This window comes from Acanthopagrus latus, chromosome 22 (assembly GCF_904848185.1).
Source record: "Acanthopagrus latus isolate v.2019 chromosome 22, fAcaLat1.1, whole genome shotgun sequence".
Taxonomy (NCBI): Eukaryota; Metazoa; Chordata; class Actinopteri; order Spariformes; family Sparidae; genus Acanthopagrus; species Acanthopagrus latus.
In genome coordinates this window covers 15,657,075-15,682,930 of record NC_051060.1, presented here as the reverse complement: position 1 = coordinate 15,682,930, position 25,856 = coordinate 15,657,075, and the positions used below count along the sequence as shown (strand labels likewise).

Sequence of the window (25,856 nt, the reverse complement as noted above, 5' to 3'; positions counted from 1 at the left end):
ATCCATTTTGGGGATTTTACTTCCCAATATCAATATCAGCATCAGCTTCAAACAAGAGTATCGGTCAGGCTCTACCAATAAATAAATAAAAACAAACAAAAAGAGACCAAAACAGCAACAAAACACATAAATGATGAAAGTCTCTCTGTTTCACAGTGAACCTCTGAGATCAGGTCATATTTGGAGTGGACTCGTGTTTTCTTGATGAGCTTCACTTGTTTTCCTTCTCTTCCGATGCTCTGTCCATCTTTGTTTTGCTGTCCGTCTGCAACTACTGATTAGTTTCACAATCAACCCATTCATTGTCTCACAGTCCTCTACAGTGTACAAAATGTCAAAAAAAAAATCCAACTCCAAAACGGTCAGACGCAGATTCCCAGAACTTCTTCAAACAGAATCTTTTGCCCAACCATCGACCCAAACTGAAACACTCCTCATTTACTATCACGAATAGTAAAGAAAAGTAGCAAATCCTCCTGTTTAAGAAGCTAGAAGGCAGTAAATGCTTGGAATTGATGCCTTCACAAAAGACTGAAACAATTTCTGAAATTCTTAAAACAGAGATATGGATTCATTTGACAGTTGTTGCTCCCACGTGATCATCATCGGATTCGATCCATTTCAGTTGCACAAGTCCACCCTGCAGTTTCAGAAACAGGTGTCACCTCACTCCAAAACCTTCACCCCGACACAAGAGAGCCCCCTCTCATCTCATCCTCTACCACCCGAAGAAAAGGGCGCCGGTCCTCGGCATTAAGTCTGAGGATGTTGTGAAGAGACTTACGACCGCTTTATACAGTATATCGAACACTGCGAATCTGTTTTACGAGGGGACAATGGAGGACATTCAAGGCTGCCCCACACTGAGAGTCTGTGCCATGCGTTTCTGCCCACTCCCACTCAAATCCAGGCCCTGGCTTCGGACAGCGGCCCTTTTTCTTTCGGCTTGCCCCGGTCCAGACACGGAGATACATCGCTTCCCATCACATTTACAGCGTTCAGGTGGCCGTGCAGCAGAGAGAGACAGAGAGAGAGCGAGAAAGACAAATTGAGGAGCGCGGGGGGAGGGGACGGGGCTATAAAGAGAAGAAACATTACACAGGAGAACAGTATCTCCTTGTGTCTTTGAATGATGATCCAACTCACAGATGAAAATAGCAAGAGATGATGCATGAATACACACACCGTTTCATAACCCGGCCAACGCTTCTCACTTTGGCTCGCACACTCAAGAGATGGCATGACTTTATATGCTTGTGTTGGAAGGGTACTGCATGACTTTGTAAGTGCCTGTGTGCACTGAAGACAGTGATGTGCCGGCTTTGAGCAGCAAATCTGAGGCTGAGATCCGCCTCCTCTCGATCTTTGGCTCCGTTACAATATGACACATAAACACATCACAGACACTGGATGGGTCCCGCTGTGTGTGTTGTGGCTCATTAATTCATCAGGAGTATAAATACTGACACAGCTGCACCACGCTCGCCCTCAGGTGGTTTTTTTTTTGTTGTTGTTTTTTTTTTGCGCTCTATCTTTGCATCTGTCTTCGACTCTCACAGCCTTTGCGAGGAATGCTGAGGGGAGGCGCGCGCTCGCAGCTCTTGTCCGAGGCATTTGAGGTCACGGCAGGGCGAGGATGTAGAGAGGCCGACATCTCTTTTCCTTCCTCCTGTCATCCATCACGGACGACCACCTCTCTGCCACCTACCACCTCCAATCCCCTCCCTGCCGCCCCGTGTGTGCTTCTCATTAGCGCTTCCTTTCTTTCTTTCTTTTTTTTTTTTGTTGGATAGGGGGATTGGAACTAATTTTTTCCAGGGCACGAGGCTCGTAAAAAAAAGCTGACAGCTGCCCTCCGCCCCCACCACCCACTGAGCGGAATATGAACTTAAAGAGCCACTGTACGGTGCACTGTACTCGTCGACCCCATTGTCCTTTTATCCGCTGTGGGAAGTCGGCGAGGTGGATGAGACTTTTTTTGGCTCGATTACGAAATGTTTAAATTCCAGAACGAGCACACGTGTTCCGGCCGCAATGTTCTTCGCCTTCACGTGATTTATTAATAATCAACGGTAGCTATGACTTCACTCTGCACCCTACACTGTGCCATCTGTTCATAGAAATACACAGGAATAACCTTCAAAGCCAGCACTGTATCTAACCATTTCCTCAAAGTGAGTTCTGAATTACGAATTAAAGGTAAAACGTGAAAACACAGTGAATGCAGATGTAGCCACGACTCCCTTGTAAATGAAGAGTTTACGTTTTTGCACTTAAGTTGTTTTTTTTTTTATTATCATTATTTTGTGTAAAGAACACAAACAATGAACTAAGTGAGTCATTAACATGTTCATTAGTGAGCTTTCCCCTGTTTCCATTTCATTTTTTAGTGCTGTCAACCTTCTCATCAAACAAGAGTCCTCAAACTTTTCCTTCACACGTACTTGGACACAGAACAGCCCACGGGGAAGTGTGTCATTTTGAGGTTGAAGACAGCCACTACTCATTTTCCAAAACACAACTCACGGTACAAAACTCCATTTAACATTCCCGCAAAAGCAACCGTGAACGCTGTGGGTGCTTTGATAGTTGAACCCTCTGTGCCCATCGGCCAACTAACTGATCCAAAGTCCTACCCCTCTTTATTCACTGTGGCTCGGTCGGATGAGCTTGACAGCAAGATATATGGAGCTGTCGATCCCATTTGTTTGCTGCAGTGTTCATCAGATAGTCTTGGGGAGTAACTCAATGTAAATTTAAGGAGCCTGACAGCAAAAAATGTCAGTATGCAACAGACAGGGATCCATTCACAACGGTAAGTCTCGCCAGCCTTGATCTTTTCTAGCTAATGACAATTCATGTCGTCCTAAAAAAACACCTGCAGACAACGTGTCTGGTCCTCTTCCAAATCAAGAACCAAACCAGACCCAAAAGGCCTCTTGTAACTATTCTCCCAATCCTTTGACAGGAGGTGGGAAAGCTGACCTGAGGTTGATCCGGGTATCGAGCTTTCTAAACTGTTACTAGAGCCAGAACAACAACAAAAAAAAAATGGGCGGGATTTAGGGAGGGTTAATTGGTTCGTAATCAGGCCAATGCACCTATAGGAGACTTTAGAACAACCATTCAGACAGAACAAGGCATCAAAACACCAAATGAGGTAATATCTTTTAAGTTATGGAGGTCCAAACACTGTATTTACATAACTGTACGTAGGCACTAATGATACATAGGTCATGGATGGTCAGGGGGAGAAATGGTTAGGTCGGAGAGGGCAGCTGTGTGAGAGAGAGAGAGAGAGAGTGAGAGAGTGATTGAAGTAGAAACTAACCGGAGGGTGGGTACGCATAGGCATGTAGCTAAATGGTTAATTGGATTACTGTGTCACAAGATGCACAGACTGGCCCCCGGACTAACAGCAGCTGCACACAACCATTTCCGATTACATCAACTGTCTAATCAATACTGCAAGATGGACATAATGAACTAGTTGTGCTTTTAGGTATTAATCGGTGAATACCAAAACAGTCAATAAAGTCATCGAGCTTCAAAAACTGAAACAAACAAAACATCCAAAACTGTGCTGGGGTGTTTTCGGCTATTTACAATCTGTGGCATTTATAAGGGAGGATGACATTTTGCAAGCGGATGTTAATTCCACTCCCACGACAGACTCTCAAAGGATCCTGACATCAATAAAATTGGGAAAAATGTCGCGAATAAAAGCTTATGATCTGCACAGCGAGAGCCCCTCCTTTTTATGATTTTTTTTTTTTTTTTTTTCAGAACAACACGTGCAAGCAATACGAGTTCAAAAAAAAGCGAGCGCTGCACATCTCCAAGCAGAAATATTCGACGTGATTTATGTGGCGGAACAAATTGTGAAAGTCTGGGGAGCTGATTATTGGCATCGATTCTCTGCATGAATAAAAAAAATTCAACAGGGTCTAATTATTGTGAATCTGGTGAGAGATCCCTGTGCCCAAGCTAAATATTATTCCCACGGATTTGGGAAACTTAAACTCTACTCGGCAAACTGCTATTAAACACCTGTAGCATATTAAATCACCTTGTAAGCTGATTTGATTGTTCTCTCCACTGAGAATAACAAGTTGTACATGTCTTGTTGATTCATTAAACTGACTTTAAACAATCTGTCTCATCCGCTGTATTCAACCAAGGAAACAGACATGAAACGCAACAACCAGTGGCGGACTCGGGATGTTTGAGGGGCAGGGCCAAGGACATCACATGTATGTGAGGAGGCAACAGTGCTCAGAGTGATTTGATATATTTATGGTGAGGACAGTGCACAGTTTGAAAAAGCTCTCTATAGTGAAAAGGTACAAAAAGAAACCAAAACAAAAGTAAATATGTGATGCATGTAAGCTCAGCTATTCCAAAATTCATCCCAGACCAATATGTAATGTAGGCATCTCAACATCTGTACAGGACAAACCCGTCAGACTTTGACCGAATCATTCCAGAACAAGTCCCGCAGGCTCTGGAATTTTCCCCTTCGCTGTTGGCCTGCTTCAGGAATGCTACAGTAAGTTTGGGAATTTCATAAACATGTATTTAGAGACGAGACCATTTCATTTCGCTTTGTGAAATTGGCGACCTAGCTAAGTAGAGCTTAGGAAAGAACACATCCCAGAATAGGCCCGAGGTGGGAGCGGAAAAAAACCACACAGGAATGGCTGCTGTGAACGCGGCCAAAGAGGACGGAGCGCGGCGTTGAGGCGAAGGGGGCCTTCGCTCGGCCGCGGGACAAACGACTCAGAGCAAAAAAGACGCAAGGTTACAGAGCTGCTGCCCTGGAATGTTCTACGAGTATGTGAAACCTGATTACAGGTTATGGCAGACTGTGGAGATGAAGCTTTTTCTCATCCTCAAACCACATCCTGCTGTAGTTCGCGGTGTCTGCCACAGACGATAATGAGGGAATGAAAGGTAGGTGCTCGCTTCAGAAGAAGAATGTAGAGCGCAGTTTTTAAATCAAACAGAGCAGAGACGGGGTGAAAAAGTTTGACGGAGCTCTGGTAGATATCTCACTCCAGTCTGAGCTATGGTTGAAAGAAATTACATAACTTCTGTGAGGACCCAGCTGTGTCAAACACACCCAGTTAAACTCAGACACATGTCCATGGTTACAGTCCTTACTAAACATTTGTGCCGTATTAGAGAGCGTATAAAAACAAAGCCAGTGTGCTCGGGCTGCGTACATGCCTTTTCTGTGTGTATTTCTCTGCGAAATTGTGTGTTTGTGTGGTCGCCCAACCCTTTGATTTGGAGTGTGGGAGTGGCCCCTCCATTAAGACCCATAGCTCAGTACCATCTACCTAATTACAGAAGGGAGTTAAGCTAAGGGTCAGGGTCTCCACCCACTGCGTCTTGCTCCCTGTCACCCCTCAGTAACTCGAGAATCAACAATGGTCAGACAGCTTGGTGATATAAATAAAGAGGCTGCTGGTGCTGTGTTATTGCAGGTGTCCGAATGCCAAAACCTGGTAGGGAGACTAATTTGTGGACTCATTGCTCCCCTAAAATTTTGGTCACCGAGATGGAATAAGAGAGCGAGCACACATGCGTACAGATGCGCACTAAGGTCGGGAGACTTCAGGATGACTGTCAGCGTGTCATTTGCGGACACCAGTGGTTGCCACCGTGTATACTGTACGACAGCGATGTACCACTAAACTGATGACACAGCACAGCAGTGTTGATACTGGTGGCCATGCAGCTAAAGGCCTAAAAAAATTAAAGACACGCATAGTGGAAAAAAAAATAAAAGTAAAACCTTAAGGGGACAGCTCACCTCAAAATCAAAATGACCTATTTCAACTTTAATGCAATATGTCTGTCTAGAGTAGATAACTTGCCAAGGAGGTTAATTTGTTGGTTGGTTGATTGGTTGGTTTGTCAGCTGGATCACACAAAAACTACTGAGCGGGTTTCCATGACACTTGGATGGAGAACGGCTCTCGGCCCAGAATAGATCCTATCAACTTTTTGTGTGGATCCAGAATGTTGTGTGTTTTTCACTTTCTTTAATGTCGCAAGATAGGGTGTTTATCAACTTTTTCATTACATTTTCTTAGGAATAATGCATGGATCTTCTGCACACTGGTACCCGTTTTTATTTTTTTGCCCCTTGCCCCTCAAACATCCTGAGGCTGCCACTGGGTTCTATTACATCGAGTAACCACGTCCTGATTTCTGGAAAGAAACATTGCTGATTTTTCAAATCTTTCTTTTTTTTTCCTGTTGATTCCCATTTGGTTCTCTTGTATTTGGGAGACATCTCTATTTCTGATTTCTGGGTGAACTTTCCCTTTGATAATTTCCAATGCTTCTATTAGTAAGAGCCAAAGTAGAAGTTAATTATATAATTTATGAGACAATCGCTCATGTATAATCCTGTGCCATATGGAGGCCATATGACAATCAATTGTCATATATCCACGGGACACCGGACGAGTGATTTGAGTTCCCCAAGTTTAAGGCGACTGAATGAAGCTGAGCAAAGTGCATAAAATTAAGTGAAACTATTTGAGGATGCAAAGAGAAGCAGTGGAGCGTCGCTGGCTTAAAAAAGTCAGTGCCGCGGGATTCCTGCATTCAAAGTTTAAGGGGAAAAGAGGATTTCCATCACTTTCAGACTCAAGTTTTGCAGCACAGAGCAGTGACTGTTCTTTAGGTGCACAGGTTGTAATCAAGTTAATTAAAGTGAGAAAAGAACACTGCACGGCGCTCTCCGGGGGCCACTGCGAATTTCACCCCCCTCTTCGGGCTGATTTCTACACAAAAACAAGTTTAAATCTTGACCCCGTGAGGCCCTACTCTATCTGGCAGCCTGTCACGGAGTTTACGAGCGCTGACTGCCCTGGAAATCAGGTAGCTTTGAAATGAAGAAATGAGCCATGAAGTAGAAAATTGGTGCAAAAAAAAAGTTGAAACCCTAATGGACATCTGACGCCGTGCAGTAAAAGGAGGAGAAGTAATCGACCGGTGAGGAGCTGATGCAAGCGCTCTTTCTCAAATATGATATCCTGTGGGTGACATTGCCTACAATCATGAGACACCATCACACGTCAGAAACAGAAAACATTGCCATTCACAGGATGTGATGCTGTCAGTACATGCTCTGTCAGCTAATTCTGGACGAGCAACTTCCCCTCCAGAGAGCACCGGAGTGCTTGTGCAGTTTGTACGTACCTCGTCTCGGCCTGTGGATATGTGGGCACGACACCAGCTGTCTCGCTAGCCTGTCCTTATGGGTAAACAGCCTGGCGGTGGCCATTTTGACTGACCAGTGATTTTTCCCATACACCCCTACAAAAGAAGTCAAATGGACTTTTCAGTCTTACTTTTTTAGATTCAAAGGGAAAATTGAATTATAAACAGCAATATCCAAAGGGGTGAAGGGAAATTTCACCTAGAAAGGTTAGTTGATGTGTTAAAGAAGGCACTTAGGGAAGGGGAAGGAGGGTTAAAGGGGATCTATAGTGTTTTTTTTCTTTTCTTTGGTGTGTTATGTAGGTATTTGTGCATGGAGTAATTCTTAAAAAGCTCAAAGTTCCCACAGAAAACAGTGCTCCTTAAACACCTCGTAAGTAGCCCAGCCTTTAATCCTGAGAGATCTTGACATCACTACGTAAACTTGTCATACATTTTCATAATTTATGCGTATATTCACAGTAGAAGTGAAGCTAACTGGAAGCTACCTGGAAGACACTGTGAGCAGTGCTGGCTCAGGTGTGTGTGATCTGACCAATCAGAGCACACTGGTTATTTGTGGGGGGGGGGCTTAAAGAGACAGGAGCTAAAAACAGAGCTTGCAAATACAGTGCTGCTGCTGTACTGGACAGTACAAGAAAACTGATGCATTGTTTGAGCATTAAAGCTTTTAAAATTATTCTAGTAGTAACCCAAAATAAAACTACTCTAGACCTAAAACTGAGCATAATGTGTCTCCTTTAAAATTGGTATTGTGTTGAGAGACCAACATGTGGTGTCTTCTGGAAAAAAAATTATCTTGTCAGCAACACAAAACAAAAAAGAAAATATGTTTTGAATCAACGTAAAAAAAAAAAAAATAAATAAAAAAAAAAGCCAAAAGAACCCCAAAGAATTTCTGAATATTTTAAGAAGTAAATAATGGTCGACCCTTGTGCACCAACAAAAACAACAGCAGCAGTTAAACTCCGGCAGCCAACTCATTAAAATCGACCGCAGCTACTCGGCCTCTGTTGCTTTGCACCAGCTCTCAGCTCACAAAACACACGCCAGATGTGGAAACAGCATTGTGCACAAACGGCTGAGCACAACTGGTAAGCAACATCTGTGCCATGCACAAGTGGAACTGGGAACAAAAAGACTCACGGTTGTAGAGAGTAAATTAAATTGGCGTCTCGTTGTGAGACGTCGCACAATTAGCACCAGCAGGATGTTCTCTCTCCGTGAGTGCACATTATGTGCCAAGACAAGTCTTTTTTTTTTTTTATGAATAACAAACGGTTGTCCAATCAGCAGAGTACGTGCAGGATAAACCTTGCTTGGTTGTACTGCTTGACTTAAAGCCGGATTCAAATATCTAAGATTAAAATACATTGAATTTGAATGTAAGTGGGGTTATTTTTTAACAATATCTTGGAGCTTTTATTATAGCCTCTAAATGTGCCCTGCTGCAGAAACAGGAGCACTCTTGTCTGAGTGAAAAAAAAGCCAGAAAAACACCCTGCTTTAATTGTTTGTTTGCCATACAGCTCCCTTGGCTCTGAGCCTCAACCGAGCTAAATCAAAAGTTTCTAAAAGAATCTTATCTCGCTCTCTTTTTCTGCTTTTTCGACAACACAAGCTTGTTTATGACTCTGAAACCTGTTTTCCCCCCCCCATTACATGTATCGACCATTTTTCACCACCAGATGTGGCAGAATATGTCAGGCAAAAAACAAACAAAAAACAACCCTCCAGATCTCATCCTATCCGGTGAAGTGAAAAGACAAAAAAGGATTACAATGTGTTATTACAGGACCTTTAATCGTGGCGATGTCGACTGGAAACAGACAACAGCCAGTTGTGGGAACTCTAAACAATCTACACCCTTCTTTTTTTGTGGGGGGGACTGCGCGGTGATGCTGCTGAGTCACAAATGAGCCGCGCTATAGATAAATCTGGAACGAAACACAAAGAGCTGGATGCACACTCACGCCTGACTGCACACTCATCACACCAAAGCCAGATATTTTAGACTGCTGGTGAACCAAATCTTAACATGTATTTTTGCTGCCCTGTCATGATGTTAGTCATGAAAGGTTCTTTTCACAAACTAAAAAGCAGCCCTTGTGAGCACTAAGGGGCGAGCAACCCCCTGCTGCTACATGCCAAAAAACATCTTTGCTTTCTATGTTTAACTGTTCCACACGAAATACGAAAAAATAAAAAAAAAATGGTTCACGAGTCTTGAAACCTGCGGGATTTCTCCCCACTGTGGGTGATTTCACACTGAGCGTCAGCTATCTGCTTGTTTTAGGTTTCATGCTTGGGTGTGCATGTAGCCGCTGGAAAAGCCTGGAAGCTGGAAGACCTGCAATGTGCTCTATCAGGGTAGCACAGAGCGGCAAGCTTTTAACCCCACGGCCAAGGACACACATGTGAAACACACACACATACACAAACACACACACACACACACAAAGAATCTGCGAGGAGGCTGAATGAGGACACAAAACAGTGAATCTGAACTTTAGAGATTTTAGAGAGCAAAATCAAAACAGTTTGGGGAACACAATAACTTATGAACTAGTGTTCTCATATCTGTATGCTAAATATAAAGCTGGAGTCAGGAAACAGTTAGATTTGCCTAGCATATAGGTCGGGTAAAACATTGGACATTGGACATTGTGAAACACTGTGATGATGTCACTGTTCACTTTTCTCGGCTCAATTAAAGTTTTATTAATATAAACCCCCCCCCCCCAAAAAAAAATCATAAATCAAAGAGTCATTATTGACCTGTTTCCAGGTTGAGTTGTCCTGTCGACAGTTTTATAATGGCGGCCTATAGGAAAATGCTTGTTGCGGCTGCAAGTGGCCACTGGGCAAAACTGGACGCAAAAGGCTGAGCGGCGCCACTGTATCCAGGTCTCAACAGTAAATCCAATTAATGTCAATGCCTGACTCATGACTCCTGGCTGATCCAAAAACTGGTGAAAGGGTTGGAGTGCTGGTGGTTGGTGGAGGTGAGGAGGGTTGGATGCAGTGTGGGTTGCTACAGCTAGCAGTTAGCTTAGGTTTAAAGGGTTGGTTTATACATATCTTTCGGCCTTGAGCTGGGAAATCATCTTAAGTGACCGAAAGCATTTCTCATACCAGCCTGTAAACAACTGACTCACTTTTGGAGCCGGCCTCAAGTGGTGATTCGAGGAACCACAGTTTTCGCGGACTTCATTTTTCTGCCTCAGAGGGTTGGTCGCTTGGTCCAAACTTGAAATAACATTAAATCAGCCTTTCAGCAACTTTGTAGATAACTCATTTCATGCAGAGGTGCTTGTAGGCAGACTTTATCTTATCTCCTCCGTTCCTGCTGTTTTGCTCAACTAATCTGCTCCAGGCTCTGGCTTCCTATTTAGCATATACTCATCAGAGTGGCATTTATTTTCTCCTCCCAGCTCCGAACTCTGAGCGAATAAGCTGATTTTCGAAAAATGTCAAACTATTCCCTGATCAAGTTATCCCCTCCGTCTTCTTGTGGCTTCTCACATTTTGAATTACAGGAGAGAAATCAAACAGCATACACGCGCGCGGACACATGTTTCGTGTTCACATGCAGGACGTCTGTGGTGCGCATGTAAATCACCCGCTGCCCTCCCCCCCCCGAGACATGCGTAGGGGAGTGTGGTTGAAGTTCAGGGTGGAAAGAGAGGAAAAGGGGGAAATAATGGGGGCAATGGAGTGAAATGAGGAGACAAAAAGAGGGATCAGAAAAGAGCCAGTGAATTACCACAGAGGACCAGAATTCCTTCGGGTTCGTCATGTGACAGAAGAAACAGATTCAGGAAAAACAGCTGCTGTTCTCTGAAGCGCAGTGAGGAAATGAAAAGAAAGAGAGTCAGAGGGGAGAGATGGGGAGAGAGGGGAAGAGTGAGAGACGGCGAGAGGGGAAACAGGAACAAATTTTTATCAAATCAGTTTGCGAGCCCTCTGCGGAGGTCAGCGGAGGAAGATGAATTGCTCTATCTGGCAGCTGGAGCTTCCTCAACGGCCTGAAATCTCTTCAGTGGAGAAAAACATAATGATTCCACCAGGAAGCACAGACTCATGCCCACACAGACATATGAGTACTGTATACACAGCACATGAACAGGGGCTGAGACACACGGCGCTCAATTACTTCCAAACTAGGTGTTCCTCCATCTAATGTGATTATTTGTGACCTGCAATGAAAACTGGGAGCTCACACAGAACACAAAATGATGATTAAAGGCTCTAATGAGTATACTGCCAATAGAGTGTGATGGGGTTTTATTGCTTCCTGGCAGGAAGCGTTGGCTCAGGGGCTCACCCAGCTGAGAGAAAAAGACTTACGGGGTGACGGCAGTAGATACGTGCATTCCTCTGCATATTGTTACGTGTCATGACTCTAATCGTAACAAGGTGTGCGTCCATGCGTGTACACGTCATCCGCGCGTGGGTCGAAAACAGACGAGCTATTGATCATGGCGCATCTAGATCTGACATCGCATCTCTCTCTGCAGCAAGCAGAGTTCTTATCAGAATCAGAGTTTGCTCACCGATGAGTGTGGCGGTGACGGCGCTGCAGGTTTTGCCCTGCAAGAACAAACAGACTGCATAAAGAGGAGTCTGTGTGGTGCTGAGTCTCACACTGGAGTGAGGTACAGGAGACAGAGAGAAAAAAATAAAGGTTGTGAAAGCATGATGATGATGAAGGACGGGAGACAGAAGAGCAATGCTCAGTGAAATGATGGAATGGAATGAGAGACCTGCAGTCCAAAAAGTTAGGGAGTTGTAATAGCTTTCTGGATAGCCTTGTCAAAACTGAGACCATGTCATAAAATATTTCCACAGGGGGAAAAAAGCTGGAGCTGTGCACAATGTGCGACTGTGGTCCTGTGAAGCGTGCTACTTTTCTCATGGGCCCCAACAATAGACCTTTATGGGACTGTTAGACAGTTCTGTTAGAGACAAAGAGGTGTGATTTCAGCGCAGGGATGATGCACTCCAGACATACCGCATATTGTTGCCACACTAAAAGGTCAGTGGCTCTCAATTAATTAAGATATAGCACATTAATGTGATGGATTCTGTTGGTATTAATATGTATTTCAGACCACATGAATTAAAGGATATGAAATTATTCAAAAATGGTCAACCCCCACCTACCACCAATGTATTTGTAAAATGTATTAAAAGAAAAACTATTATACGTTAAATTTTTTCCCCTTTCCTTCAGTGTGTTATATAGTTCTATATTATTGAGCATGTGAAATATCTTAAAAACTAAAAAAGGCCTAAGTCTGCACAAGCAGATACCCCTCTATCTGAGAGACTCTTTAAATCAGTGCATCACTGCAGTGCTGCAAACTGCAGTATGTTCGGGATCTTCGGGAAAAATCCTAGTCGATAAAATAAAGTAGAATTCAGCCTCTCTGTCAGCAAAAAACAGACATGCAACAGTGCAAGAACTGGAGGAAAAACAAAACATAAAACAAAGTCGGAAAAGGCTGCCTCCACGATAACCTCCAAACATAAGTAGAAATGGAAATTTCATAAAGAGACTTATTCAGCAAAAGCTGTCAGAGAAAGTCAAAAACAAGCTGGTGCCTGAGTCAGAAGTGTTTCTACATGAACAGGAACTCGGACCAGGAGCAGAGCTGGTCAAAGACACAACATGCCCTAATGCCAGGCAGTTTTCCACAAGTGTCCAGAAGTTGATTTACTTAAATGAGATAATCACTGTAGTCTAATTCACCTAATACATCATCATTATAATCATATTTGGGGAATATTTTGCTGGCCTAATTACTGCTTTTGGGATAAACTCTTCCAAACCATGACTCTTCCTTTCCAAATGTAACTGTTTTCCATTCACAGCAGCGCTGCACAGATACATGTTAAGTCTGGCTGTGGTACTTGGGTATGTGATGTGTGTCTCTGAGCATGTGAGTTCTTTCGCGTGTAAACCCCGACTCTCCATGAAAACCCCAAATCTCTCACTGTAACTGCACAGTGGATGGTGACGGGGCACTGGCCTCTGTGCCTTCATCTGCTGTTACATAAATACTCATTTGACGGAAACTGCTGTCAGACTCCATCTTGGTCCGCAGTGCTGGTCAGTGCCAGGTTAAACCGCTGCTGGACCCGGTGGCTGCCACGCCTTTGTTTTGTGCTCAGTCCTCGCAGGATGTGCGTGAGTGTGTGATATGTGACACGTGGTTTGAACATTTGATTGCATGTGCAGTCTGTTTGTGTGTGTGCGTGTGTGTGTGTGCGTGTGTGTGTGTGTGTGAGAGAGAGAGAGAGAGAGAGAGAGAGAGAGAGAGAGAGTGTGAAAAACAATGACAGAAAAGGTTTGCATTCGTGTGTTGAAGGGAAGAAATGTGTGTGTGCGAGTGTGAAAGTGCGCTGGGACATTTTACAGTGCCCATTACCAGAAGCCACAGGATGTGCGTCTGCAGCAGACCACCTTGTACCCCATGACATCACCACAGTGCGTCCTGACACACCATGCACACATGCCTGCACGCATCCACACACACACACGCACACTCACTTACACGTTATTTTTTCCCTGCCCTCATCAGGTGCCAAATAAAGTGCATTTGCCATGTGTCGAGCACATGTCGGTGACCGTGATCTGCCCCAGTGAAGAAGAAGAAGAAAACTGACAAACTTTTGAATAACAGTTGAGGGTCTCGCGTATCGTGTTCGCGTAACCAAAAACACGTTTTTGCTGCACTGTGAGGCATCCTGACGGAAATACAAATGTTTTATTCAGGCCGAAGCGAACAATGTACAGGGAGTAACAACATCTGAACAGTTTGGTGATAATGCAGTGACAAGCGTTTGGCATCTCACTGGACCACAGTGGCCAGAAAAGAGAGCAAAGAGCGACAACCGAGCAATAAACAACAGATGGCAGCTCGCACTTCCAAGAACAGCAAAAGAGTATTTATAGACAAAGGACTTTGAGAGAGGCTGTGTATTGCGGTAAAATCAGGGCATTTTAAAATCATTCCAAAATCATTATGAAGCAAATTTGAGGGGTGCAATCTGAAAGCGAAACCACAGCAACCACCGCCAACGATACTAACCACGTCCAGATATGCAAAACAAGATCAAGACAGGAATGAATCAACTGTGACTTGATTGAAGTAAAGGCAGCGTGTCCAGTTCCAAATTAGGACTTTGCAGGTTGAGTCTTGCCCAGAGTGCGCCATGGACAGCCTGGACACCATTATTATGTTGGTGTTTTACTCAGAATATATAATAAGGCAACTTACCGAGGCTGCGTAAGGCGAAGTTCGGTCAACTGATTCAATCTGTGGCGCAATTTGACTGTGTGATGTAACAGCTTATTGAAGCATGAACTATGATTCAGCTTGAGTAACAGAGGAAGTTGCATCCAGACTATTTTTATCACCGAAGTGTTTCTTGCACCAGAGTAGATATCTGTTGGTCAGCCGGTCATGAGGAGGCCATTAAATCCAGATTTTGAGCTTTTCAAAAAAACAAGCAAACATTATCACAGCGTTCAAGAATGTACAGTCGTAATTATTTGGCAGACCTTATATCGATGGGCGAGGTAGCTAAAAAGCATGACTCATGTATGGACAGAAACAAGCAAAACAGACTCTTCCTAACGACAAGGCCTTATCGATGCCTAACCAATCGTGGTCCTCCTTCCCGCAATCTTGAATCTAGGCTTCTCCAAATGGAGAATGTTATCAACATCTCAAATGAAGGTACAACATCGGACTTCCATAATTGCAAATAGGATTTTGAGCCAATGCACTATCCAGATACACCATCCACATCCAGTAGCACAGTAGTATACAGAGCAACAGAAAACTAAGTTGCATGTTGGTTGAGTCGGGTGGATGGGTTGTTCACTGGACTGGATGTTACATATGTAAGTTAAGTTATGTCACTTAGTAATTTCAAGCCCAAGTATGATCTTTTCCTAAACCTTCCTAAAATCGTTTTGGTGCCTAAACCTATCCTAGCCACCACCATTTTGACAACCTTTGTAGCTTTCCAAAAGTCTTATGTCATAATGTGTGAACTGTTCGTCAGCAAGCTTTATTTTGAAAGTCTAACCATTGCATGATACCGTATGTACTTTTGCTAAATTGACCATGGAGCCCTTCATGTCCAAAGCTGACCCTCAAGGGCAGTAAGAGCTTCATATTTTTTTGGCCTTTTTCCGGCTTTATTGACAGGATAGCTGAAGAGTGTGACAGGAAGGAGGGTAAGAGAGGGGGAGTGACACGCGGCAAAGGGACCCAGGCCGGGAGTCGAACCTGGGTCTGCTGCAGGGCCTCGGCACATGGGTTGCGCACGCTACCAACCGAGCTAAGCAGCGCCCCCCAGACCTTCGTATTTTGATGTTGGCCACCAGCAACAATGAAAATCAGCTAAAACGAAGCCCTGCAAAAGAAAGACCAGTTGTGTATTTTTTAACATGAAAACATTTTTTAAGTGCTTCGTTTTTACTGAATCTGGCACTATTAAATCAAATACCTCTATGCCCTCTGTTGTGACCCATCACATGCACGGTATGCTTCTAAGCATGACTGCATTTTATCCATTTCACCTTCACCCACTCCTGGGCTTTTTTTTTTTTTTTTGTCCGGCACTTTCTCTGGCACCCAAACCCAAACCACGAGCCCTAAAGGAGAAGCAATGAAGAAATATACACCTATTATGGGTCATTAGGAGCCTCATTTTCTTCATAAAGTGGGTTTCCTTGCAGCACCACCAGAGTGCCAAGTGTACTCCTTCTCTGTTTCTGTTTTTCAGAGGCAGGCAGAGTGCTGAAGGTGCTCAGTCTCCCTCTGCCTCCACTGTGCTAATATCACATCTTGGGTTGGAGGCAGCACACTGAAACCCTGTACTGTACTCTCGCAACAGGCACCCTGCTGAGCCCAACACACACACACACACACACACACACACACACACACACACACACACACACACACACACACACTCCCTCTCTCTCTCTTCCCTTTCATTCTCCCACACACATATAGCTACTGTACACATGCACGCAAGGCGGAGGCAAACAAACACAGCATCCACACGCTGTTGATTCATGCTAATACCGGCTGGGTACAGCTCCACGGTGTTAAGGTGAGGGAAACTCTCTCACCCTTGACTGGCCTCTCGGAAAACGTGGGCATGGCTTCAAATGTCGGAACCAAACACTGGCACTCACAGAGAGAGACATAACTAGCTTTCATTCATAAACACTGTCTGACGAGCAGCTCATTGTCATTTGAGGGCAGCAGTGATGATTAACTCTCAATCGTGGTCGGGCAGCGTGGCTTTGAATGGGGAGCATTCATTCATGGTGTACGACTGGCATGCGTTAATCTAGTGTTTGCATGTTCTTTTAAGAAAAAAAAGTGTGAGAAATAAAATGCAGCACAACAATAAAAAAAAGCTATGATGCATCCACACCCAAGTTGAGGGAGCTGGATCCAAGTTACATTTCAGACCTCAATATGTCATCGACATTCTGGAGACGTCAGCACGAAACCGTTGGACAGCACTGCATTTGGCCAACTCTATTTGTGGTCACTCATGGTCATTTTTGTCCTTATGCTATTGCGCACAGTTCACAAATGCAGACAGTCTGCACCAGCCTGTAATCAATGTGTCATGTTGCTTTCAGCTCTGCCTATAAATACACAAGCAGAAATCTGTCCCACTCCTTAAGACTCCAGTCTGGTGGATGACATTGTCAGAGGGATTAAAGGAAAGGGAGGGGTGAAGATAACGAGGGAGAGAGGAGATAAAAACAGGCAAAGAGTAAAGGACACCAGGCTGATGAGCAAACAACGCAGAGCAGGACGGTCTACTCTTCAAACTGCTTCCCTAAAAACCCATTTAATATTTCAAAGCACGGAACATGGACTTCTTGAAAAGCCTGCCTTGAGTGGTGTGGCTTTCCAACTTGGTGGGGCAGCCGGGGAATCTGGGAGTAGTTTAGTGGGAAGAACATGGGCCTGGTTACTGCTGGTCCCTCAACCCCTGTATTTAGACCAACCCACTGGGATCCTTTGCTCTTATAAATAGACAGGCAGTAAGTTGTACACCACACTCTATTTTAACATATGTCACTGACACATATGTGACTGAGCAATGTGTGTCTCTCCATTAATGAAGAATCACTGGTTTGGAGTAACTTTACTGCTACCTTTCAGAGGGCATGTGATCATTTAACTGTAAATCAAAGATTCTCTGTCTGTCTCTCTGTCTGTAAGTGATTAGCCTATTTTGAGAATTGTTTACCCAATCTACTTCACACTTGACAGGGGTGTTGCTGAGGACCCAAGGAAGAGCAGTGTGGAAATTCAGTGGCATTTCACACGTGACATGTTCAATAGTCATAGTCACCATTATGAATTAACAGTGAGTACCATTCTGTCCAGCAGCGGGGGAGTGGCTAAACTTGATGTGTCACACATATAAGGAGAAACTCCACAGATTTTCTTTCTCTCTAATCTCTAACATACACACATTTAAAATTATGGTAACAAAGAGCAATGTGCCACCTTATGTGATTTTATGGGGAAGCAGACGTAAACAAAATTAGTTAGGATAAAACAGGGAGGCGCTTTCAACACAGGTTTTCTACTGAGAGATTAAAAATATTTTGTAGACCAGAGTATGCTATCTTACATTAGCATCAAGGGCTAGAACACTTAAAATTGCTTGGCAGCACTGTCAACTGCTCTGGGACGTCTCTCTTACCAGTGGGTGCAGTGGAAAGTTAAATAAATTGAAGCATTATTTTTTTTTTTTTCACCTTACATATTATAGACTTGATTTTTAATCAGCCAGCTAGTGTATTTATCTTAATTTGTGTTCAGTGAAGTAAATATAACTCAAGTAGAACTAAGAAGTGGCTCAGTTTCTCATTATCGTGTCCAAGTGCTGCCATTTACGTGCAGTGAATTGTAGTTCACTTGCATGATTTCAGCGCTGGATTCTTTTGTTTAACTACACTAACAGGAAACACCAGGCATATAATTCCAATATGGTGCATCACAGACACCAGAAATAAACAAAACTGTGCTTGTCCCTGATTTTCTTTTTTTTTTTTTTTTTTTAACTACTCACTGAAGCGCTCCGTGCTGCTGTCTGTCTGTGCAGGCTCCAGCTAAGCGTGGCCTTGAAGATCGGGCCTCTCTCTAATTTAGCAATGTGGGCTGGGCTACGCTAGCTAGCGGTTAGCGGCTCGCTTAAGCCCTTCGGAAACACCTCATTAGAACAGAACGGCTAATTATAGACAGGTCGACACTGAGCTACATGCTAGAGCCACGATGCATGACAACCTGTTATGAAACATACGAGAAAAGTTGTTAGGGTCGCCTTCAGCGGTTCAGAGACACTTGCATGGGGAAGATGGATGATTGTGGCTTCTAATTATGGTCTGCTGGCGTGAAGACATTCAGGATTTGTTTTTAAATAGAATATAACAACAAAGGAGAAACAAAGAAAATTCTAAATAAAGGGGCCGGTTGATGGAAATGGAGAATCATGTCAACGGATAATCCCCAAAGGCCGTGGTCTCGTTATAAATTTTATCTTTCACCTCTTCTTTTACTGTGTTTTAAGATTGTATTCAACTATGTGTCCCCTGAAGCAAATTGCACAAACAGACATAAACAAAAGTACATATTTTTCCTGTCAGACAGTGAACAGCAGCCATTTAAACCCACAGATTATATGAATCTGTCAAATATGACTTGCCAGCATAATTTACAGCCAAAGTCTTAGTAGACTGCAATCAGCAGTTTTCATTCCAAAAACAAGTTGTACTCTACTAAAAGCAGAGCTGGAATGTAAGCAAAGAACATTTACTCAAGTACAACTGTATACTTCTACTCCACGGCATCCCAGAGGGTAATAATGCATTTTAATTCCATTTTGTCTGACAGATTGAGTTTTGGTTGCTTTTCAGATTTTAATTATTCATAACTGCCTTTCCAGTGAAAACTACTTATCGCAAAACATGGTGATTGGATTAAGTATTCCTTCATGAACTGAGAAAATTCTCCTACTTCTTGAGCTAAACAAACTTTTAAAAAAATCCTCTTGGATTATCTGGAAAATCCATCATCACAAAGATGAAAACTGGATGTTTTTCTGAGCTCATGAAAAGCTTATGTTATGTTATGTTGTTCTAACCCACACGTTCTTACCCCTGACTCATCTAATTTAGCAGCTTGGTCAGTGGTAGTAAACTATGACGATCTACATACCCTTTATCGTGTCAGTTTTGCACCTGACTGGCTCCAGGGTCAAGTTAGCAGTTAGCATGCAATGTTTGGTAAGGCTTTCAAAATAAAGCTTGCTGGCATAGCCTCTGACATACTTGTCAACTTATTGATGTTTAAATGTTGTGTTTTGAATAGGCATTTAAACTACTTAGTTAGGTTTAGACACAAAAACATATTGGTTTGGTCTAAGGACAAAAACATATTGGTTTGGTTTAAGCACAAACACTATTCGGTTTGGTTAAAGCACAAAAAACACTTTGTTAGGTTTAGGCACAAAACATCTTGGTTAGTTTTAGACACAAAAACATCTTGGTTAGGGTTAAAGCGCAACAACTACTTGGTTAGGTTTATTGAAAGCTCATATTTTGGGTTAAAATAACTATGCTCTGGCATGTAACATTACATGTTACGCTATGTAAATTATATAATTTTCTTACTCTACAATCTTGACTCATTCACACACTCAAGACATTAACTCTGGTATCCCGGGGGCAAATCCTGTGTATGACCTATCAAATTACTCCTAAACAGCCCTCCATATTGGTCTTATTTCTTTATACTGGTGCTTTAGGAAGTAACACTAGAGGGTCAACAACAGTGTCAAACAAAGAAGTGACAGTGAGCTCAACCTCAAACATCTGCTATTGCAACATACACCACATGAATGCAGCAGTTGAATCAATGTAGATCATCCCATATGGCAGTGCAGAAAACATTTCAGTACACAATGAATACTTTTGATTTTGACACTTTAAGTAAACTGTTCTGATCATAATTACATACTTTTACATAGGTACCTTTTTTATCGCATGAATTTTACTCACAGATACAAACAGGGGGATGTGCACACTCGAAATCCCTGACGAGGTGATGCTCGTGTATACTAGACTTGCTCGCAGATAAAACACGCGTAAAACAACAACACGCACACATGAATGGGCAAGCCAGTGGGCAGAGGGAGATACAGAAGAGCTTAGGGAGACAGTGGTTTTGAAATCCTGTGGTCGAGTATGTAATGGAACTGCATGTAGTGATTAGAGACACAAACGTTCCAGCTGGCAGTGCCACACAGCCAACGCACCCAGTGGCACTGTGTGTGTTTGTGTTAGTTTGTGTCACACACACATCCACTGCAGTGTGTAGGACAACATGTGTTCGGCTCGGAGTTTTTGCTGTCCAGGAAAGAACTTAAGGGGAAGCTTCTCACAGCCATGCAGGAGAGGAAACAGGAGGAGGAGGAGGAGGAGGAGTAGGAGGAGGGAGAGCAAATGCAGCGCAGTGAGAGAAGCGATAGACGGCAGGAAGATGTAGAAAGAGAAAGTGGCAAAGGAGCAGATGGGGATGGAAAAAGATGAAGAAAGGAGGAGGGGGGTGTGAGGCTGGGTAAACAGCAGAAGAGAGTGTGGCGATTCTTGGGGTGAGAATGTGCTGTAAAGAATTAGAGCAGCCTTCAGCGGAGTGATGGATGGATTTAAAGGACAGGCAGGTCCAACTGGCACAAACGCGGCGCAGCCAAAGTCAGACTGGTGCAGCAAAAACAAAACAAAAAAAAGAGGTGGTCGAGGGCCAAGAGTCAGGCAAGTTGTTCTGGGCCCGGCCAGTGGAAACACTACACAACCAAGGATCTGGGCCAGTGAACCAGGCCAGACAACTGATGGCTTTTCAAGGGTTGCAACAGCAGCAGCAGCAGAAGCACTGTGTGTTTAAGAATCGGCCCTGAACTACGGAGCTCCCCAATTAACCTCAAGCCGGGTTTATCTGAGGTCTTCACGTGACTCCTGACCTCTTGTGAAAGTCTGAAGAGATACTAGTGTACTGCGGTAAGCTACATTCCTGAAGTTCTCCGCTCCGGTCACAAAGCTACAAAAGGTGAAACCCTTTGATTTTGTGTCTGTCACTCTCGCTTTCAAACACACACACAAACACACACATACACAAGTTAAATGCAACCATCATTCTCCAAGCCTGTAATTAACACCACTATCCACGCCCGCTGCCTTCTCTGTTGAACCAATCCCCTGCTGAGAATAAGGACCCAACCTCAGGTTTGACCAGGACAGGAAAAAGAAAAGAAAAAAAGTTCTTGGAAGCTGGGCGTTTGCTTGTGAGTCTTTGGATAAAGACTTTGTTAATTTTGGACTGTGTTGCTCTCACTCAAGATGTCTCTACGAAGCATCTGGAAAATGCGGTTTCTCCGACAGACCGGAGCATTTGTACAGTTATGATTGCAGCTTAGAACTTGGAGCACTACACTCACTGCACGTCCTGGCTGCGGCTTTAGTGGCCTGGGGGAGGCTCGGGGTAAACCTGAAGAGAAAGGTCGTAAGTGTGACAGGTGGTGGCAGGATGTGGATTTTAGCACCAACCCTCACTTTCTTTGGAGGGCGGGCATATTGTCCTGTCAGTCACCATTATGAAGCCCAGAAGGAGGGTGACACTACGAAAAAAGACAGAGAGGCGGTGGGAGACAAAGGTGTGCTTCAGGCAAAGGGAGTGCACATTTTGAGACGGAGGTGCGAGATCTGGCCGAGGCGAGGTTTGCTTTCCGCGGGGGACGACCACATTCCATCTGAACATTTCAAAATTGCTTTTTTTTCCGGAGGCCGACCTCAGAGCATCCACCCTCTTCTTTTGCCATCAGTGCATTGATCCGTCTCAGCCCAGACAAGATGAAATACCTTTATTCTCTAAGGATAGTTACAGTACTGCTCTATCTGTTGCAAGCAGGGACAGGAAACAAATCACTACTGATAATATTAAGACGTTACGTCTTTTGTGACGTGGAATGCTGTGCATAGCACCTTAGGGATTTAGAAAAGACCTCGGAATTTCCTCAGTTTCGGGAAAAAGTATGAAAATTGATATTAATCTCTATCAGATTTAACTACAATGGCCCATTTAATAAGACATTATGGATCACATTATGGAATACTGGCAGCAGAACATATCTCTATCCAAATTTCCATCCAAACACTGCTAAAGCTAACATCTAGCATTGTCTCTTGTAATAGAAATGAAAGAAACAGCTATAAGTCAGATGCAAAGACTGCCCTCAAGGGCGACAAGGCCTTTGGTTATCATTTTTTAAGTAACTCAGACACAACTTCAGGCTGTTATAGAGATATGACTTCCTGACTGACAGGCAGAAATAAAGACCTGTTGCATAAGGCTCTGTTTGGACTGGGGGTTAGTGGGAGGGGTTAGACCACATCTTTTCAAGCTTTTCCTCTTTATTTAGCTTGGCCCTCACATATGTGGAGTGGCTCTGTAAAAACTATCTTCCCCTAAACAAAAATAAATGCATTCTTTCAAGCTTGTGTGAAGAGTGCGTTTCTTGTAAAATACCTAAAAGCCGGAGAGCAGAGCACACAGACCAGCCCAGAGACTCAGCTGAGGGGAAAATGTTGCAGCATGGTGAAATAAAAATGGAACACATAAAGTCACTTTCAGCAGATGCGTATTATCAATGACGGGATTCAATCTTTTTTATGTAAGCTGTACAAGCAGAGGGATCATGAACTTGTGTGTTTGTGTGCTCTCCCAGTCGTCCAGAGGCCTGGCTTCATGGAAACATTGTTTGAACACTCTGTAATGGTCTTTTTAAAAAATCTGAGTCCAGTCACATTTCCTCAGAGACCAACTGAGGAGCTTTAAACTGTACATGCATGGACTTGCACGCAAAGAAGTGTGAGCAAAAAGAAAATACATACAAATTAAGTTTGTCTTTAAAATTTTACGTTTGGGGCTTTTCTTGGAAGTGAACAGGTCTGTGCAGAGCAGATGATGAAAGACCCCCGTAATCATGAGGGCTGAAAAATGATAATCTGTGTTTTGGTATCGTTTTACAAAAAGGCAACTCCCAGCGTCTTTGAAGAACCCACACCCGACGTCGCCCCCTTAGGCCTCAGTCATATAGTCTGGAAAAATAACATTCAGCGACTGTTGGGATTGTCTGACCTGCTGACTTCTTATAAGCGAGGACAAATAAAACTGCACTGGGTCGATTATTTATCAGCCAGTTTGAGTTATCTTTCATGCAAACATTACAAACCTTTGCTGCTCCCGGCTTCTTAAATCTAAGGATCGGCTGCTTTATTTGTCATTCGGATTGCAAAAGAAGAGTGTTTGGGCTTTGGGCTACTGACTACCGCTCTGTGTTCATGTGGTGACGTAGAGTACAGAAGCTTTAAGTGTTTTACTTGAAAGCATAATCCATGAACATTAAATGATTTCTCAGCCACACCACTGACATGTGTTCACCTTTTAAGGCTGATATCACAAACTTGTTAGCCAACAGTTGCCTTTCATCAGACAGGGGACAACGTTACCTTTCATCTCAAGTCATGTTTCTGGTCACACAGTAAATCTGAGTCTAGCATTCTTGTCTAGTATTCACTTTTGGCCTCTTTTTTTGGTGTCCTCGACTTGGTGCACAGCGGACATTAAGTCCTGAAAGTAATTCCTGGCTCGTTAGCAGCTAGATGCTCCACTACATCCATCCATCTGCTCGTCGCCAACTTTGTCCATCGACATTTGCTGGCAGGCAGACGGGGTACAGCCGATTCATCAGAGCTTTTTGCCGAGAGCAGCTGTGTAATGTGTCTGGATACGACACTGACTGGTGAGCGGTGACAGTGAGAACCCTTTACAATGAGTTAAAAGACGATGTACCTTCCACAGAACAGAGCTTAACTGCACAGTTAGATGAAACTAGAACTCCCTGCGGGTTCACAGTCTGTGAACGCAGCCGTGTGATCCACTGTTACTATAAAAATATTAATCATAGTTGTTTTAAAGACTTTTGACATACTCTAATAGATAAAAATACTTTTGCAAATAGCCTCAAATTCTCAAATTCATTAGAAAAACTGGTTTTCTCATTCAACTCAGCTGAACCAAGGCTATATAAAACTTTAAAGTGCAAGGCAATACATTTCCTCCAACCAGCACATAGTGGTTTTAACAGCATGGGCTGGGCAATGCCGCTCTATCTGCCCTGCTGTATATTTAAGGCTGCTATTTTAAACCTCTATATATTTTTTCATTGCCATGAAATGAGGCTAACAGACAGGGCTGCGGTGGACTCACTCAGAATAAAGATAGGCAGAGTTGCTTGAACAAGGTATGTCCCTGACCACCAGGCAACATGTTTCCTCTTAACAAGCCCCATAACAACCAATTACTTGGCTTTGGGCTTTTGTGTTTGCCACCCCAGACTCTGAGGAGAAAGTCAGAACACAGTTCCTGAGTCAAATTGGAAAATAATTGCTTGACTTTTGTGACCGCGAAAAGACCTGCTGTTTGATGACAAGTGTACATGAGGCCAATGGAACGGAAACGAGGGCTCAACAAGTTGGGTGTTCTGTGGCAGTAAACAGAGGAATGCGGAGTGTTTCAACATTTGCCAAAGTAAGCAAAGAAAACTTCCCAAATGGGCCAACAACCCCAGGGCACAGAGATATGAGGGAGGGCGACGTTGATCCAAAAATCAACAGCCCTCACACCAAACAGACTGCAACTATTCTGCTTCTAATTCTGTCATGAAAGGACTTGGATTAAGATTACAGGTCCCATCCCCTCTGGATGAACGGGGCAGAGTTGGTTGAGGCGGGGTGTTCGGTTTGCGTGCAATAAGCGGACACCTAATTTTCTCACAAGGCCTCTATTTATCTTGGCACAGATCTGTTTTCAAATTATGGGATAGTCGTCCTCTTACAAGCATCAGCCAGGGTACCACCCAGTGACTGTGGGCCCTGAGCCACCCACCCATTCACGCAATGCCACAGCAGCTGACATAAAAGTCACCAAAACCAGTCATCGTCAGTGTCTTGGCAACCCCTTGAAAACAGCACTCGGGTTCCCCAGAACAACCCCCTTCTGAGCGGATGTACTACAATGTCTTCACTATATGGAGTACGAAAGGCTAAAACGAAAAGACTGAGAGCTTAGAGCTGTGTGGCGCATTGCTCAGTTTTACATTGTAAGTTGGGATACAAAAGCTTTCAAAGAAATAGCTTGCTTTTTTAAAGAAACACACTTTCTTTTCTTGTCAAAGGTCATGTATTGTCACTCAAGGAATAGTTTGGGAAATATCTATTTACTGCATAATACAGGGGAAATAACATTAGGGTTAGGGTTACAGAACGATATCATTCCCATATCTGTCTGTTAGAACATGGTTATCTTAACTTTGCACAAAAACTGGAAACAGACTGTACAGCTAGTCGGATTCTGTCAAACGGTATCGAAATCCATCTACCAGCACCTCTAAAGCTCACTAATAATCAGGTATATCTTTTTCTTGGAGGTTTACGTAAAATA

At 43.5% G+C, this 25,856-nt stretch overlaps 1 protein-coding gene across 2 annotated transcripts in view; it reads right to left on the bottom strand.

Annotated features, from left to right (window-relative positions):
* Positions 1-25,856, bottom strand: part of usta (uronyl 2-sulfotransferase a) — a 59,817-nt gene that overhangs the window by 25,693 nt on the left and 8,268 nt on the right. Inside the window, exon 2 of one of the 2 annotated variants that reach the window (XM_037087424.1) lies at positions 7,219-7,335. The exons of the other annotated variant lie outside the window; for it this stretch is intronic. Within the exon in view, the coding sequence (XP_036943319.1) occupies positions 7,219-7,335 (117 nt within the window). The remainder of the gene's footprint in view (positions 1-7,218; positions 7,336-25,856) is intronic. 2 annotated transcript variants of the gene reach the window in all.